The sequence below is a fragment of the Panulirus ornatus genome, chromosome 1, assembly GCF_036320965.1.
Source record: "Panulirus ornatus isolate Po-2019 chromosome 1, ASM3632096v1, whole genome shotgun sequence".
Lineage (NCBI taxonomy): Eukaryota > Metazoa > Arthropoda > Malacostraca > Decapoda > Palinuridae > Panulirus > Panulirus ornatus.
Genome location: NC_092224.1, coordinates 51,948,834 through 51,967,178, shown reverse-complemented (window position 1 = coordinate 51,967,178; position 18,345 = coordinate 51,948,834). Strand labels below are relative to the sequence as shown.

The 18,345-nt window shown below is 39.2% G+C and overlaps 1 protein-coding gene across 2 annotated transcripts in view; it reads right to left on the bottom strand.

The window, feature by feature from the left end:
- Oseg4 (intraflagellar transport protein Oseg4) overlaps positions 1–18,345 on the bottom strand; it is a 600,898-nt gene that overhangs the window by 84,196 nt on the left and 498,357 nt on the right. For both annotated transcript variants that reach the window (XM_071662283.1, XM_071662291.1), the window contains exon 21: positions 10,365–10,529. In XM_071662283.1, the coding sequence (XP_071518384.1) occupies positions 10,365–10,529 (165 nt within the window). The remainder of the gene's footprint in view (positions 1–10,364; positions 10,530–18,345) is intronic.

Here is an 18,345-nt window from a genome sequence, read left to right as displayed (position 1 = left end):
GCCCTTCACTGAAGTTCCCATTTGCTCCCTTGTCTTACGCACTTTATTTACCTCCTTCCAGAACATCTTTTTATTCTCCCTACAATTTAATGATACTCTCTCACCCCAACTCTCATTTGCCCTTTTTTTCACCTCTTGCACCTTTCTCTTGACCTCCTGTCTCTTTCTTTTATACATCTCCCACTCAATTGCATTTTTTCCCTGCAAAAATCGTCCAAATGCCTCTCTCTTCTCTTTCACTAATACTCTTACTTCTTCATCCCACCACTCACTACCCTTTCTAATCAAACCACCTCCCACTCTTCTCATGCCACAAGCATCTTTTGCGCAATCCATCACTGATTCCCTAAATACATCCCATTCCTCCCCCACTCCCCTTACTTCCATTGTTCTCACCTTTTTCCATTTTGTACTCAGTCTCTCCTGGTACTTCCTCACACAGGTCTCCTTCCCAAGCTCACTTACTCTCACCACCCTCTTCACCCCAACGTTCACTCTTCTTTTCTGAAAACCCATACAAATCTACACCTTAGCCTCCACAAGATAATGATCAGACATCCCTCTAGTTGCACCTCTCAGCACATTATCAACCAAAAGTCTCTCTTTCGCATGCCTGTCAATTAACACGTAATCCAATAACGCTCTCTGGCCATCTCTCCTACTTACATAAGTATACTTATGTATATCTCGCTTTTTAAACCAGGTATTCCCAATCATCAGTCCTTTTTCAGCACATAAATCTACAAGCTCTTCACCATTTCCATTTACAACACTGAACACCCCATGCATACCAATTATTCCCTCAACTGCCACATTACTCACCTTTGCATTCAAATCCCCCATCACTATAACCCGGTCTCGTGCATCAAAACCACTAACACACTCATTCAGCTGCTCCCAAAACACTTGCCTCTCATGATCTTTCTTCTCATGCCCAGGTGCATATGCAGTGATATATATATATATATATATATATATATATATATATATATATATATATATATATATATATATATATATATATATTGGAAAGGATCACAATTTTGCGCATGATCAAGACATTCCTATGATCCAACGTGGACTCATAGGAATATATGTATATATATATATATATATATATATATATATATATATATATATATATATATATATATATATATATATATTTTTTTTTTTTTCTTTTTTTTTTTTCCAAAAGAAGGAACAGAGAAGAGGTCCAGGTGAGGATATTCCCTCAAAGGCCCAGTCCTCTGTTCTTAACGCTACCTCGCTATCGCTATATATATATATATATATATATATATATATATATATATATATATATATATATCCCTGGGGATAGGGGATTAAGAATACTTCCCACGTATTCCCTGCGTGTCGTAGAAGGCGACTAAAAGGGGAGGGAGCGGGAGGCTGGAAATCCTCCCCTCTCATTTTTTTTTAATTTTCCAAAAGAAGGAACAGAGGGGGGCCAGGTGAGGATATTCCACAAAGGCCCAGCCCTCTGTTCTTAACGCTACCTCGCTAACGCGGGAAATGGCGAATAGTTTAAAAGAAAAAAAAAAATATATATATATGCTGTCAGTGGATTGAATCAGGGCATGTCAAGTGTCTTGGGTGAACCATGGAAAGCTGTGTAGGTATGTATATTTGCGTGTGTGGACATGTGTGTGTATACATTGTGTATGGGGGTGGGTTGGGCCATTTCTTTCGTCTGTTTCCTTGCGCTACCTCGCAAACGCGGGAGACAGTGCCAAAAAAAATAAATATATATATATATATATATATATATATATATATATATATATATATATATATATATATATATATATATATATATATATGCAGGAGGGTGAAAGGCGGGCAAGGAATAGAGTGAATTGGATAGATGTGGTTTACCGGGGTTGATGTGCTGTCAGTGGATTGAATCAGGGCATGTGAAGCGTCTGGGGTAAACCATGGAAAGTTGTGTGGGGCCTGGATGTGGAAAGGGAGCTGTGGTTTTGGGCATTATTGCATGACAGCTAGAGACTGAGTGTGAACGAATGGGGCCTTTGTTGTCTTTTCCTAGTGCTACCTCGCACACATGAGGGGGGAGGGGGATGGTATTCCATGTGTGGGGAGGTGGCGATGGGAATGAATAAAGGCTGACAGTGTGAATTGTGTGCATGGGTATATATGTATGTGTCTGTGTGTGTATATATATGTGTACATTGAGATGTATAGGTATGTATATTTGCGTGTGTGGACGTGTATGTATATACATTGTGTATGGGGGTGGGTTGGGCCATTTCTTTCGTGTGTTTCCTTGCGCTACCTCGCAAACGCGGGAGACAGCGACAAAGCAAAATAAATAAAATAAATATATATATATATATATATATATATATATATATATATATATATATATAAGAATGTGTGGAAGTCAAGAACATTATCTCGGAAAGCAAAAATGGGTATGTTTGAAGGAATAGTGGTTCCAACAATGTTGTATGGTTGCGAGGCGTGGGCTATGGATAGAGTTGTGCGCAGGAGGATGGATGTGCTGGAAATGAGATGTTTGAGGACAATGTGTGGTGTGAGGTGGTTTGATCGAGTGAGTAACGTAAGGGTAAGAGAGATGTGTGGAAATAAAAAGAGCGTGGTTGAGAGAGCAGAAGAGGGTGTTTTGAAGTGGTTTGGGCACATGGAGAGGATGAGTGAGGAAAGATTGACCAAGAGGATATATGTGTCGGAGGTGGAGGGAACAAGGAGAAGAGGGAGACCAAATTGGAGGTGGAAAGATGGAGTGAAAAAGATTTTGTGTGATCGGGGCCTGAACATGCAGGAGGGTGAAAGGAGGGCAAGGAATAGAGTGAATTGGAGCGATGTGGTATACCGGGGCTGACGTGCTGTCAGTGGATTGAATCAAGGCATGTGAAGCGTCTGGGGTAAACCATGGAAAGCTGTGTAGGTATGTATATTTGCGTGTGTGGACGTATGTATATACATGTGTATGGGGGGGTTGGGCCATTTCTTTCGTCTGTTTCCTTGCGCTACCTCGCAAACGCGGGAGACAGCGACAAAGTATAAAAAAAAAAAAAAAAAAATATATATATATATATATATATATATATATATATATATATATATATATATATATATATATATATATGTAAACATATGCCCGACCCCTAGTCTTGCCAGCTCATTCACATACATATTGCTGTGTTATCAAGGTAAAACAAAGCTTAAAACATGAAATTCTACAACCATTAATGCTTCCAAACAAGTTTTTTATTGTTACATCAGATTACATCAGAAATACATTAGGGTCAGCAGCATCTTCATGGTTAGCACATACTTGCACATCAGGGGCAGAAGAAGGGCAGGAAAGTGGATTTTCTACACTGGAATGAGCCTTAGCAGTTTTATTGATGGCCTTCTTCAACCATTTTTCCATGTAGCTTGCTTCTGGTATTTTGTTCCACATAGCTTGCTTCTGGTACTTTGGCAGTTCCTTAATTAATTTTCATTCAGTCAAATAAACAAACATAATTTCTTGTTCAGATATAAAGTACTTTTGCTCCAGCTCTGCAATTAAACCTCTCATCATCTGGATACATTTATCGATAGAAATTCTTTCTTCCACTTCCTCATTTTAGTCAGCACTTTCTTCATGATGGTCTTTTTTCTTCTCACCTTGCTGAACCATCTCCATGATTACTTGATCAGTTGGTTGATAAACAACAAGCTCATTAGTTTTCCTCTGTAATCTCAGGTTATTGCAAGACATTTTGGTTTAGTCATACTCCTAACATATTCAACCAATTCTTGGATCAACATCTTTTCCCTTGAAACTCTGAATTCAGAAACATTAAGCTTAGCCACAGTTTGTGCCAGCCTCCCCTCTGGTTTTTTAATTTTCCAAAAAAGGGAACAGAGAAGGGGGCCAAGTGAGGATATTCCTCTGCTCTTAACGCTACCTCGCTAATGCGGGAAATGGCGAATAGTATGAGGAAAGAAAGAAAAGATATATATATATATATATATATATATATATATATATATATATATATATATATATATATATATATATATATGTATATATATATATATGGGAGCCTTGAAGAATGTTTGGAAGTCGAGAACATTATCTCGGAAAGCAAAAATGGGTATGTTTGAAGGAATAGTGGTTCCAACAATGTTGTATGGTTGCGAGGCGTGGACTATGGATAGAGTTGTGCGCAGGAGGATGGATGTGCTGGAAATGAGATGTTTGAGGACAGTGTGTGGTGTGAGGTGGTTTGATCGAGTAAGTAACGTAAGGGTAAGAGAGATGTGTGGAAATAAAAAGAGCGTGGTTGAGAGAGCAGAAGAGGGTGTTTTGAAATGGTTTGGTCACATGGAGAGAATGAGTGAGGAAAGATTGACCAAGAGGATATATGTGTCGGAGGTGGAGGGAACGAGGAGAAGAGGGAGACCAAATTGGAGGTGGAAAGATGGAGTGAAAAAGATTTTGAGTGATCGGGGCCTGAACATGCAGGAGGGTGAAAGGCGGGCAAGGAATAGAGTGAATTGGATCGATGTGGTATACCGGGGTCGACGTGCTGTCAATGGATTGAATCAGGGCATGTGAAGCGTCTGGGGTAAACCATGGAAAGTTCTGTGGGGCCTGGATGTGGAAAGGGAGCTGTGGTTTCAGGCATTATTACATGACAGCCAGAGACTGAGTGTGAATGAATGGGGCCTTTGTTGTCTTTTCCTAGCGCTACCTCGCACACATGAGGGGGGAGGGGGATGTTATTCCATGTGTGGCGAGGTAGCGATGGGAATAAATAAAGGCAGACAGTATGAATTATGTACATGTGTATATATGTATATGCCTGTGTGTGTATATATATGTGTATATTGAGATGTATAGGTGTGCATATTTGCATGTATGGACGTGTATGTATATACATGTGTATGTGGGTGGGTTGGGTTATTTCTTTCGTCTGTTTCCTTGCGCTACTTCGCAAACACAGGAGACAGCGACAAAGCTTTTCCTATGAGTCAACGGGGAAAATGAAACACGATAAGTTCCCAAGTGCACTTTCTTGTAATAATCACATCATCAGGGGAGACACAAGAAAGAAATATGCGTCAGTTGATATACATCGAAGAAACAAAGCTAGGACGCCATCTGGTAAACATGCAATTGGACAATTGCATGTTTACCAGATGGCGTCCTAACTTCTTCTCAAAGTTAGGCAAGTGTTTTGGGAGCAGCTGAGTGAGTGGGTTAGTAGTTTTGATGCACGAGACCAGGTTATAGTGATGGGTGATTTGAATGCAAAAGTGAGTAATGTGGCAGTTTAGGGAATAATTGATGTACATGGGGTGTTCAGTGTTGTAAATGGAAATGGTGAAGAGATTGTAGATTTATGTGCTGAAATAGGACTGGTGATTGGGAATACCTGGTGTAAAAGAGAGATATACATAAATATACGTATGTAAGTAGGAGAGATGGCCAGAGAGCATTATTGGATTGTGTGTTAATTGATAGGCGCGTGAAAGAGAGACTTTTGGGTGTTAATGTGCTGAGAGGTGTAAGTGGAGGGATGTCTCATCATTATCTCGGGAAGGCGAAGTTGAAGATTTGTAGAGATTTTCAGAAAAGAAGAGAGAATGTTGGAATGAAGAGAGCGGTGAGTGTATGTGAGCTTGGGAAGGAGACTTGTGTGAGGATGTACCAGGAGAGACTTAGTGCAGAATGGAAAAGGTGAGAGCAAAGGACGTAAGGGGAGTGGGGGAGGAATGGCATGTATCTAGGGAAGCAGTGATGGCTTGTGCAAAAGATATTTGTGGCATGAGAAGCATTGGAGGTGGGCAGGTGAGATAGGGTAGTGAGTGGTGGGATGAAGAAGTAAGAATATTAGTGAAAGAGAAGAGAGAGGCATTTGGACGATTTTTGCAGGGAGATAATGCAAATGACTTGGAGATGTATAAAAGAAAGAGGCAGGAGGTCAAGAGAAAAGTGCAAGAGGTGAAAAAGAGGGCAAATGAGAGTTGGTGTGAGGGAGTATCATTAAATTTCAGGGAAAATAAAAAGATGTTTTGGAAGGAGGTAAATAAAATGCATAAGACAAGAGAACAAACGGGAGCATCAGTGAAGGGGGCTAATGGGCAGGTGATAACAAGTAGTGGTGATGTGAGAAGGAGATGGAGTGAGTATTTTGAATGTTTGCTGAATGTGTTAGATGATACAGTGGCAGATATACGGTGTTTTGGTCGAGGTGGTGTGCAAAGTGAGAGAGTTAGGGAGAACGATTTATTAAACAGAGAAGAGGTAGTAAAAGCTTTGCGGAAGATGAAAGCCAGCAAGGCAGTGGGTTTGGATGGCATTGCAGTGGAATTCATCAAAAAAGGGGGTGACTGTGATGTTGACTCATTGGAAAGGATATTTTATGTATGTATGGCTAATGGTGAGGTGCCTGAGGATTGGCGGAATGCATACATAGTGCCACTGTACAAAGGGAATAAAGGTGAGAGCTCAAATTACAGAGGTATAAGTCTGTTGAGTATTCCTGGGAAATCATATGGGAGGGTATTGATCGAGAGGGTGAAAGCATGTACAGAGCATCAGATTGGGGAAGAGCAGAGTGGTTTCAGAAGTGCTAGGGGATGTGTGGATCAGGTGTTTGCTTTGAAAAATGTATGCGAGAAATACTTAGAAAAGCAAATGGATTTGTATGTAGCATTTATGGATCTGGAGAAGGCATATGATAGAGTTGATAGAGATGCTCTGTGGAAGGTATTAAGAATATATGGTGTGGGGGGTAAGTTGCTAGAAGCAGTGAAAAGTTTTTATTGAGGATGTAAGGCATGTGTACAAGTAGGAAGAGAGGAAAGTGATTGGTTCTCAGTGAATGTCGGTCTGTGGTAGGGGTGCGTGATGTCTCCATGGTTGTTTAATTTGTTTATGGATAGGGTTGTTAGGGAGGTGAATGCAAGAGTTTGGAGAGAGGAGCAAGTATGCAGTCTGTTGTGGATGAGAGAGCTTGGGAAGTGAGTCAGTTGTTGTTCGCTGATGATACAGTGCTGGTGGCTGATTTGGGTGAGAAACTGCAGAATCTGGTGACTGAGTTTGGTAAAGTGTGTGAGAGAAGAAAGCTGAGAGTAAATACCTATAAAATTTAATGTATACATATATATACATACACAGACATATACAAATATACACATGTACATAATTATACACATGTACATAATTCATACTTGTTGCTTTTATTAATTTCCCTCACCACCCTGCCACACATGAAATAGCATACCCCTCCCCCTGGAAGATAGCGCTAGGAAAGGACAATAGGCCACATTCATTCACACTCAGTCTCTAGCTGTCATGTGTAATGCACCAAAACCACAGCTCCCTTTCCATATCCAGGCCCCACAAAACATTCCATGGTTTACCCCAGACACTTCACATGCCCTGGTTCAATCTATTGACAGCACGTCGACCCCAGTATACCACATCATTCCAATTAACTCTGTTCCTTGCGTGCCTTTCACCCTCCTGTATGTTAAGGCTCCAATCACTCCAAATCTTTTTCACGCCATCTTTCCACCCCCAATTTGGTGTTCCACTTCTCCTCGTTCCCTCCACCTCTGACACATATATCCCCTTTGTCAATCTTTCCTCATTCATTCTCTCCCTGTATCCAAACCATTTTAACACACCCTCTGCTGCTTTCTCAACCACACTCTTTTTATTTCCCCTTTCATTACTCACTTGATCAAACCACCTCGCACCACATATTGTCCTTAAGCATTTCATTTCCAACACATCTACCTTCCTCCGTACAACTCTATCTATAGCCCATGCCTCACAACAATATAACATTGTTGGGACTACTATTCCTTCAAACACCCATTTTTGCTCACCAAGATAAAGTTCTCTCCTTCCACACATTCTTCTTTGCTCCCAGAACCTTTTCCTCCTCCCCTTCTCTTCCACTTCCATGGTTCCATCCTCTGCTAAGTCCATTCCCATATATCTAAAACACTTCACTTCCTCCAATTTTTCTCCATTCAAACTTACATTCCAATTAACTTGTCACTCAACCCTATTGAGCCTAATAACATTGCTTTTATTCGCATTTACTCTTAACTTGCTCCTTTCACACTCTTTTCTACACTCAGTCACCAACTTCTGCAGTTTCTCATATGAATCAGCCACTAGAGCTGTATCATCGGAGAACAACAACTGACTCACTTCCCAGGCCCTTTCATGCCCAATAGACTGCACACTCGCCCCTATCTCTCTATCTATTTTTTTTCTACCATCTTGGGGTTGCACTGTATTAAAAACACTGAAGTGGGTCACATTGAAAAAAGCTTGGGAACCCCTGGTGTATAACAAACATTGAAAACATGACATTGATGAAAATGGTAAATATGGATTGCATTATTTTCCTGACAACACTGAAATGGGGCACATTGGAAAAGCCTGATAACTCCTAGTTTTATTATAAGAAACATCTAAAATATGATAATAATGAAATTCAAGAAATTCAAGAAATTCACAGATGCTCCATGGTCAACATGACTTATGATATACTTGGCCTCCAACACTATGGAGATTAGAGATGGCCACATATGCTAACTTGGCAGGTTTAACAATATTTGATGAACCACCAGCTTTATTTTTCTGGAATTTTCCCATTTAATCCCACAGTAGAATATTAGATCTTTATCTTACTGTGATTCATCGATAAGAGGTCACTTGGAGCCACTGGGAAATGTCAATATTTTCATTAAAAACTATTATATACCAGACTATAGGAAGAGCTTCTAGGAATACAAGTGGTAATTATACATCACATGATAATTCATCATCCACACTAATTCAAAGGGGTAGGTAGATATACAATATATATAAACATAAGGGGATTTGAGGTCTCTAAATCTTTCCTCAATGAATCTTGGTCTCCTTTAGATCTCCTTTCTCACGGATCTCCATGAGATATCCACTAAATCCTCATTATGCTTTTGAGTTTCTTATGCACTATTCCTTTCAATTCCATTACATACAATAATAATGAACAATAATCACTGCATGATTACATAACAATGAAACACATCTGTACTCACCAAATAGTTAGAAACTGGCTGGATGGTAAAGGAGGCGGTGGGATAGCTGGCTTGTCATTATCTTTCTTTATCATATTCAAGCAGTTTTTCATTGACTTACTCACCAAAGTTTCAAACCTATGTTGAGAACAGTGAATACAGCTGAATATGGTATGAAGTAGTTGGAAGGCAGCCACCAAACACGGAGGTATATTACTGGTAATACCTGCCTAGGTATAGGGAGCGTTAGTAACAGCTGCATATTGAGCCAACACATCAGTGGTTGTCAAGTTGGATTCCTCTAAACCTGGTAACTGTCTTTTCTTTCCGCCTCACCAATATGTGGACTGCAGGCATTCAGCCCACAAGCGTACAATCTCTCCCTGTCTAACATAACACTTGACAACACTTACCTTGAACTCATTCTTCATAACTCAAGATTTTCTCGCACTGAGCACCATGTGTTAGCCCTTCCTTTGGTAAAATGGTAGGAGCAATAGACAAAAGTACTAGGTAGCTAGGTAGGACCATTACACAGGAGCATGAGGTATAAGCATTAAGCAGGAGTATTTGGTAGGAACATTATGTGGGAGCATTGGGCAGGAACATTATGTAGACTCCTTAAGTAAAAGGAGTTGGTTGGAATATTAGGTAGGAACCTCTGAAAACATTGTGCTAGAGTTGCCTTCTCCTTTTGGCCTGTTAAGGATAAGGCGCTAAAGGCTAAGAAGCAGCACTAGAGTTGACTAGCTATGGAGATTCCTTTGCTGCAGTTACTCCCTTCAGGGAGTTCCCAAAGGGAATGGACATCAGAGATTTCCAAAGCTAGACATATGATTCACAGAGTGAAAACACTTGAAACAAATTCACATACTAACACAAACATCAAAGAAAAGGAACAAGAAGCCCACTACTTGAAAACAAGACTGGAGGGAATGACCAAAGCATTTGTTCCTCACATAACTGAAGCACTACTAAAACAATCAGAATTAGAAGCAGATAAGGTGCACCAAAAGTTGAAAATGGAGAAAAAATAGTACAAATGGACACAAAAGCAAGAAGTCATTGCTGAGGTGAACACAGAGCAGGAAATGGATGATGTGAGTTTCACTACACAAAGATTTGAAACTGGAAAGTATCAGTTCATGCAAATGATCCAGTCTTTAGGGACAGATGCCTAAATTCCTTAATACTGTATTTAGAAAGAGAGATGAGAGCTCATTTCGAAGATTTATGCTGGTAAGAAAATCCCTTAAAACTAATTTCATACTAACCTTCATACAGCTGTCTTTGTGCTAAAAGAAAGAAGTGATAAGCCTCTGCTCCTTTCCAAGGATTATCAAGCATGTTGGCTTGTGTGCTTCCACCCTCAAGGTCTGTTGTAAGTCCATTTCCTTCATCAAATAAACCCATCAAGGCTGCACTGCGACTTCCACCAGCTGAAAAATGATTGAAAAATTATCTCCACAATACAAATATTATGCCTAGAGTGTCTCCCTTGACCTCTGAGTAACCTTCACTCTGTCCCATCCCATACTAAAAGGACTTTAAACCCTCAACATCATGTTTTACCACTAAGTATCAATCAAAACCTGTGGTATGGCATTAGTTGCTGAATCAAGATAATTTAGTGAAGTTAAGCCAATCTCAAAATGGCCAATAACACCCCCTAATGGTCTACAGCATGTGTGTGTGTGTGTGTGTGTGTGCGTGCGTGGGGGGGAACATGAAGTAACAGGGACATGAAAGGGACACAGTACATGTCTGGGGGGTGGGGGAGATCATAAAAATATTCAGCACTATGTATACAATTCTTTTTCAATATTGTAAATATCAAAAACTTTATATCTAAGGTGCCATCTGAGGTATATTATCAACATTTATAGATTCTTTGTATATTCCAAGGATTACAAAAGTATCTAAAAATATTAAAGGTTTCTAGAAGTATCAGAAAGCAATTCTGAGGGTTTAGGCAAGGCAAATCATGGCAACAGCAATACATACTGATGATGAACTTAGCTCCCAACCTCCATGCCCTAATTCATGTGGATTTGATTTTTGAGAGTTTTCACCAAAAATATGGTAAGATTGAATGTCATGGCAACAAGAGAGGAATTTAAGTGTTTTCAAGTTTCTAAACTTTGTTCATGAATTTTTCATAAAGTAAAACTAGCCTAAATGAAATGTGCTAAGCAAATGTGTTGTGCCACAACTAAAAAAAAGTTTTATGTTCTTTCATTTGTTCTCATTTAGACTTTATGGGGGCCACAGCAGTAATGAGGTTTGAAAATGTGCCATATGCTTAAGAGAAAGTTTGAAGAACACTGGCATGGTACACCTCCCTCTACCTTCCATTTACCCTTACTCCACTATATTCCACTCCAGCAGACATAGAAGCTCTCATCATCTTTTTCAGTACCTTTCATTAGTCTTCATTACATATCATCTAATGGATGTCATGATGAAGTATGGTATATGTGTGGTACTGTTTCAGCTACAGTCAGTCTATAAGGATTTGATTTGAAATATTTTTGTTCAGGGAGTCAATCCCTTATGACATGGGGTTTTAATTGCTCCACATTTGATGTTTTAAATTCAGTAAATGATATATTCATTAAATTTCATCACCATTATCTGTAATATGGCAAAATCAGATGAATTACATAATCCAGGAGATGCTGTAAACAGGAACAGTTCATCTCCCTCAACCTCCCAGAAACCCTTACGCCATCTTATCTCATCTAAAATCCTCATCATAAGTTTCCATTGAATTTTGCCTCCTTCACTTATGATATGGCAGATAATTCAGGAGATGATTTATACACACTCTGTGCCCTTTCTACCTCCTAGGAACCAATCTCTGAGTACAGATATAAAGTAGAAATAAAGATTTTTTATTTCTACTAGGGAGTTGGTGGTTAGTTGTGGAATAGCTGGATGGAAAGGATCTAGTTCAATTGTAAAGAACTGAACTAGCATAAAGAGATGGGATTGTATAGGGGAGATTTTGTTTCCTTATGCAAATGATAATTGTTTGTGGTTGCTGAGGAGCCAGTAATTGTTCTGAATGCTCTGTTTTGTGAGTTGTAGTTTGGGATCAAGTGGATAAATTGTCTACTGAGGAAACTAAAGATTTCATTTCTTATTCAAATCTGGCACCAGGAGGTGTCCTGAGGAAATTCAATTTGTACATTGCTTTTGTCTGGATGTTTGTTGTGTGGGGGTGAATATCATGAATGTGTCATATGTAATTCCCAGAACCGTTAGACTTTTGCTGAATGGAAATAACTGACCATTCAAGGTTACAGGAGGGTGCAAGTCAGATTTATGTCTTTATGGGGTTAAAAAGGTGATCGAAGACTTATGGGTAAAGGCTGAAATTCTGTTCTGGGTGAGTCCACTCGACAAAAAAGCATCCTTACCACTAAGTCCAATGGTTTTCAATCTGTTCACTACAACTCCTGCTGCTGCTGGAGACTGTTTTGCCATGGCCACCCCCTTTAGGGAGTTCCCAAAGAAAACAGGCATCAGAGACAGATGGATAGATAAATAGAACTCCTGCTGTCATGGAAAGGTTGGAAAGCATAAATGTAAGACTCATTTCCGTATTGCTTTGGTGGCTCTTCTGTATGTAGCAATTAATTTATTACAATGGTTGTTACGATGAATTATGCAAGCTTAAAAAAAATACACTCTGCACCATACATTCTATCTAACATGCCACTTCTCCTCTAAGAACAAGTTGCCATGTGGAAGTATGCAAAAATCACAGGCTGTGAGAATAAAAATGAGAATACAAGTATATTATGTTTATTTCATATTTATTATACTTTGTTGCTGTCTCCCGTGTTACCAAGGTGGCACAAGGAAATAGATGAAAGAATGGTCAAACCCACCCACATACACATGTATATACATAAACGGCCATACATGGACATATATATACCTATACATTTCAACGTATACATACATATACACACACAGACATATTCATATATACACGTGCATATTCATACATGCTGCCTTCATCCATTCCCACCACCACCCTGCCACGCATGAAATGGTACCCCCCCCCTCCCTCTACATGTGTGCGAGGTAGCGCATTCATTCACTCAGTCTCTAGCTGACATGTGCAATGTGCCGAAACCACAGCTCCCTTTCCACGTCCAGACCCCACAAAACTTTCCATGGTTTAACCCAGACACTTCACATGCCCTGGTTCAATCTATTGACAACACGTCCACCCCGGTATACCACATCATTCCAATTCACTCTATTTCTTGCACACTTTTCACCCTCCTGTATGTTCAGGCCCCAATCGCTCAAAACCTTTTTCACTCCATCCTTCCACCTCAATTTGCTCTCCCACTTCTCATTCCCTCCACCTCTGACATATATATCCTCTCTGTCAATCTTTCGTCACTCATTCTCTCCATGTGACCAAACCATTTCAATACACCCTCATCTGCTCTCTCAACCACACTCTTTTTATTACCACACATCTCTCTTACCCTTTCATTACTTACTTGATCAAAACTCCTCACACCAAATATTGTCCTCAAACATCTCATTTCCAACACATCCACCCTCCTCTGCACAACCCTATCTATAGCCCATGCCTCACAACCATATAACATTGTTGGAACCACTATTCTTTCAAACATACCCATTTTTGCATATTATGTGTTTCTGTATATTTGTATTTAACAGCTGCCTCCCTTACATCCTGTAAAAAACATAAATAATTTTCTTAATCCTTCATGTTTTATTCATAAAACATGCTTTAAGACAAGTGAGACCTGAAATGCTATAAACTCTACCTTTTAGAATAAAGTAAGGTTGCAATTTGTAGATTTGTGGGTATAGAGTTCTTCGGCAACAAATCAAGTAAGGTCATGTTAACCTATCAGGGTAAATGTGTTATATTCTTACCATGGTTCTGTTATACAGCATGGAGATATCAGACTCTATGTAAGGATCAATCCATCATTGCAGTACACAACCACAGTGTCAGCAACTGTGAAATTGCACAGTGGCTTGGCCTGTCCAAGTCAACCATGGCACTGTGGATTAGGCACCATGAGGAGACAGGCGAGATGGCCAGCAAGCGTTAGAGCAGCCACCCATGATGCACATCAACAAAAGACTTTTGGAGAGTTGACTGAGCAAAAAGAATGATAATGTGGAAGAAAAATTTCTTATGACTAATTCTAACTATCTCATTTTAAGCAAGAAACTATGGTTTTAGATTAAAATTTGTTAAGATTTCTAGACACTGCATGAATTTCATTAAATCTTCTTCCTTATCCCTAAGCTATAGAACAGAGAGTAGCATATTTTTGTATGCTAGAGGCTCCTGTCATGGACAAAAATCCTCATCAAGGCCAGGCCTTAATTGAAATATAGAGAGGCTGATGAACTGGAAAAAGAAAAGACATACAGAGGTATTTACAAATTTTGAAGGAAGTTAAAAACCTGTCTTTTAAACTGTGCTAGGTCATAGCTACTAGGAAAGACATGAGATGGATGAGAGTTCCATACTTTCAAGTTATATTAACTAGAGAGGAAAGAATCAGATATCAAAATGGCCCACTTTGAGTTGGGAATGGCCACACAGTACTCATTTGATGCAGCAGCTTCCTGCATATTGTGTGGTCTAGCTAGTGGTGGGGGCAAACAACCAGCCAGCTCTCAGGAGAAAAAACATGATACTTATAGAAGAGGGAAAGTGACCAACATTGCAACATAAAGTAGGAAGGCTAAGTTCTAAAGTTAACCTGAGAGAGTTTATAAGTCTGAGTACTTTTGACTCAACTTTGTCAAGTAAGGATGCAGAGCTAGAAACACCCCAGATGTTGGAGTATTATTCCATACAAGGACAGGCCAATCTCATGTATAAACAGAGCAACTGTTTGGTAGAAAAGAAATTTCAACATCTAAACAGGACTCCCAGTTTTTTGGAAACAAACTTAGCTATTTCCATTATGTGGGGTTTCCAAGATAAAGTGGATGTTACAGTACTACCAAGTAAGTTTACTGAGTCAAGAGTTGGAATTACAGATCAGTCAAAGGAGAGATGAAAGTTATGAGGAATTTTCAAGGCAGAAATAGGTAGAAACTGGGTCTTGGAGGCATTAAACAACCAGATTTCATCTACCCCACTCAGATATTCTGTCCAAGTTTGATTTTACTGAGGAAGTTATGTTGCGACAAGATGCAGATTGAGCGAAGGATGAAGGAGCAGAATCAAAGGATGTGAACATATGCAGTGCTGAGTCATCAGCATATGAGTACATTTGGTTATTTGTGGAAAAAAAGGAAATTGTTGAAAAAAAGGAGAAAAAGTGTTGAAGACAGTTGAGATCCTTGAGAGATGCCACTGATGATAGAGAAGTGTGTGTGTGTGTGTGTGTGTGTGTGTGTGTGTGTGTGTGTGTGTGTGTGTAGGCTGATCCATCAACAACCATGGGAACAGATCAGTCAGAGAGGAAAGTGAGGGAGGGAAGCCAAAAGATGGGAGCTTTGAAATGAGACCCTGATGCCACACTTCTTCAAAAACTTTGGAGATGTCAAGGGCAACAACACAGAATTCCCTCAAAACTTTCAAATGATTACCAGAGTTATTAAGATAGAAAAGAATATCACAAGTTAATCTTTCCCTATGGAAGCAATACTGGTGATCAGAGAGAAGACTGTGAGATTCAAGATGTCTGAGGATATGGGAGGTGAAGAGGGATTCAAAGACTTTGGAAATGGTAGATGTTAGAGTAGTTAGAAGTCACCCTTCTTTGGGATGGGATGTAGCAACAGATGCTTCCAAGAAAAAGGAAAATTTCTGGTTTTTAAACAGAAATGAAATAAACAAACAAGCATGGGTGCAAGTTCTGAGGCACATTCCTTCAGTACATGGGGATGGATGCCAACAGGATCACATGTCTTGCTTGTGTCCAGAAAGAGAAATGCTTTTCGAACAGTTCAATGAAAGATTATGGGAAGGGGCATAGGATTAATAATAGGAGCATCAGGGGGTGAAAGTATGTTAGAGTCATCCAATATAGTTAGAGAAGAAATGGAAATCATAGAGTTGCTTTGTTTATTGGAAAGACAGCTACAGTACCATTAGAAAGGAAAAATGAAGGAAAAGTGGAGCGACAAGTTGTTATTAATGCCCTCAGCTAAAGACCAGAAAGAACTGTAAAGAAAGGTTATCGCACTTTATTTGAATATAAAAACACTCGGCCTTATGAATAATGTACTTGCAATGATTACGGGCAGTAATAAATGCTGAATGGGAGTTGAAGGAAGGAGAGTTTTTCTAAGCCCAATATGCTTAAGCAGCTAGTTTATATCTACAGGGGTTTTATATACCCAAGTATGGAATACTGCTCACATGTCTGGGCTGATTTAATCTCCACTTCTTTATAAAGTAGAGAGGAATCAAAAGCCTTCCACCTCATTAATTCTCCTGGCATCAAATCTCTTCAAGATTCCCTTTCTGTATGCTACAATTTTGCTGTTCTCTCTCTACATATATCATTCTGGACAATGTTCTCATGAGATGTCTGCATTTGTCCACACCCAAAAAGTTTGGACCTGTGGCATGCTTTTGGGTGCTGCTCACCCAAGTTTCTACGTGAAGACTGACTACCCAAAGAAGATAAGATACCTACTTCTTCCCTCAAACAGCTAAGCTGTGATTTTTTTCTTTCCTTTTTTTTCTTATAAAAGTCAGGTCTACAAACAATTGTGGAGCCCTGATTGACAGCTTCTTTATTTTTCTTTTACTCTTTTCTTTCACCTGTGATGGCCTTTGACTAGGGCATGTTTTGCCTATGCCATGTCAGCCAAAAAATGAAAAAAAAAAATCCCGTTAAGCATAAAATAAGAAAGCTATACATTTCCTTGGAAAAAAAGAACTCAATCCCTCCCACATAAAGTATCAACACCTACAGCCAAATGTTTCTGTAAAGCATTCTCAAATGAAGTTATAGTGCTACTGGCTTCACTCTTGTCATAAGTAAGCTTACAGCCAACTTCAAAACATAACTTTGATAAATTTACAACAGAGCCAACTTCAAAACATAACTTTGATTAACTTACAACAGAGGCAACTTCAAAACATGACTCTGATTAATTCACAACAGAGCCAACTTCAAAACATAACTTTGATTAATCTACAGCAGATTCATCAAAATACCTTAATGAATCCTGAAAAGATTGCCAAACTGACTAATTTAGTCTAAGAATACAAGAATGACCATAATCTTATTAAAACATCAGTTAAACATTCTCCAAACTTTCCTCTGAGCATCTGTTTACAAAAATGAATTTTGAAGTGAATATTCCAAAACCCAAAATTTGATAAAAAATTATCCTTTTCCAATGGTGACAACTCAAAGAGAGTTCAAGGAAACATGCAAAAGAACTGGCACATCAAGTATCCTCTTGCATCAGGGTTGTTGTACCTGCTTCAGGGATACTGGAGCTACTAAATTTTACAATCCAGTCTTGAGGATTTTTGTCAATGGAAAAAGATGATAGCTTTAGACATATCAAACTAAGGTCCTATCACTAAACCATGTGAACTCTACAATGAGAAGCGGAGAAAAACATAAGAAAATAGGAGCTGAATCTGTGGCAGAGGAGTCCACCTGAATATTCTCTCATCATGACAGAATTCCCATGGTTAATAATCAGGGCAAGCCCTGTCTTCTGGGGGTCCCATCACACTTCAAACTCCCTCCTAAATCAAAAGCTCTTTGGGAGCCCTTGGATATGTCCCTATAAAAATCAGAGATAAGGGTCCCCTTAATAGTCAGAACCCTACATTCTCAGAGAACAGAGAACATAGGAAGGGTTAGCCCTGTTGATAATGGTCAGAGGAGGTGAATCCCAATGAGTACAATTCATTGTTTGATAAGTAGTAGTAGTCCAAACATCTAAAGAGCAAGAATTCTCTCAACAGCTCACAGGGTTCTGTCCATAGGTGAGAAAGAGAGTACATATATCAGAGGTGATCAAGCTTAAAGGTTTTAAGTACATACATCAGAGGTGATCAAGCTTAAATGTTTTAAGTACATATATCAGAGGTGATAAAGCTTAAAGGTTTTAAGTAAAGATTTATGAACAAGGAGCCTAGATATTTTGCTCTGCCAGTTTTCCAGTACATTTAGAAATGGCAAAGGATATTCAGATGGAGAAACAGTCAAAGACATACAAAGCATGTACAATACACATAAGAATATTGTTTTTTAA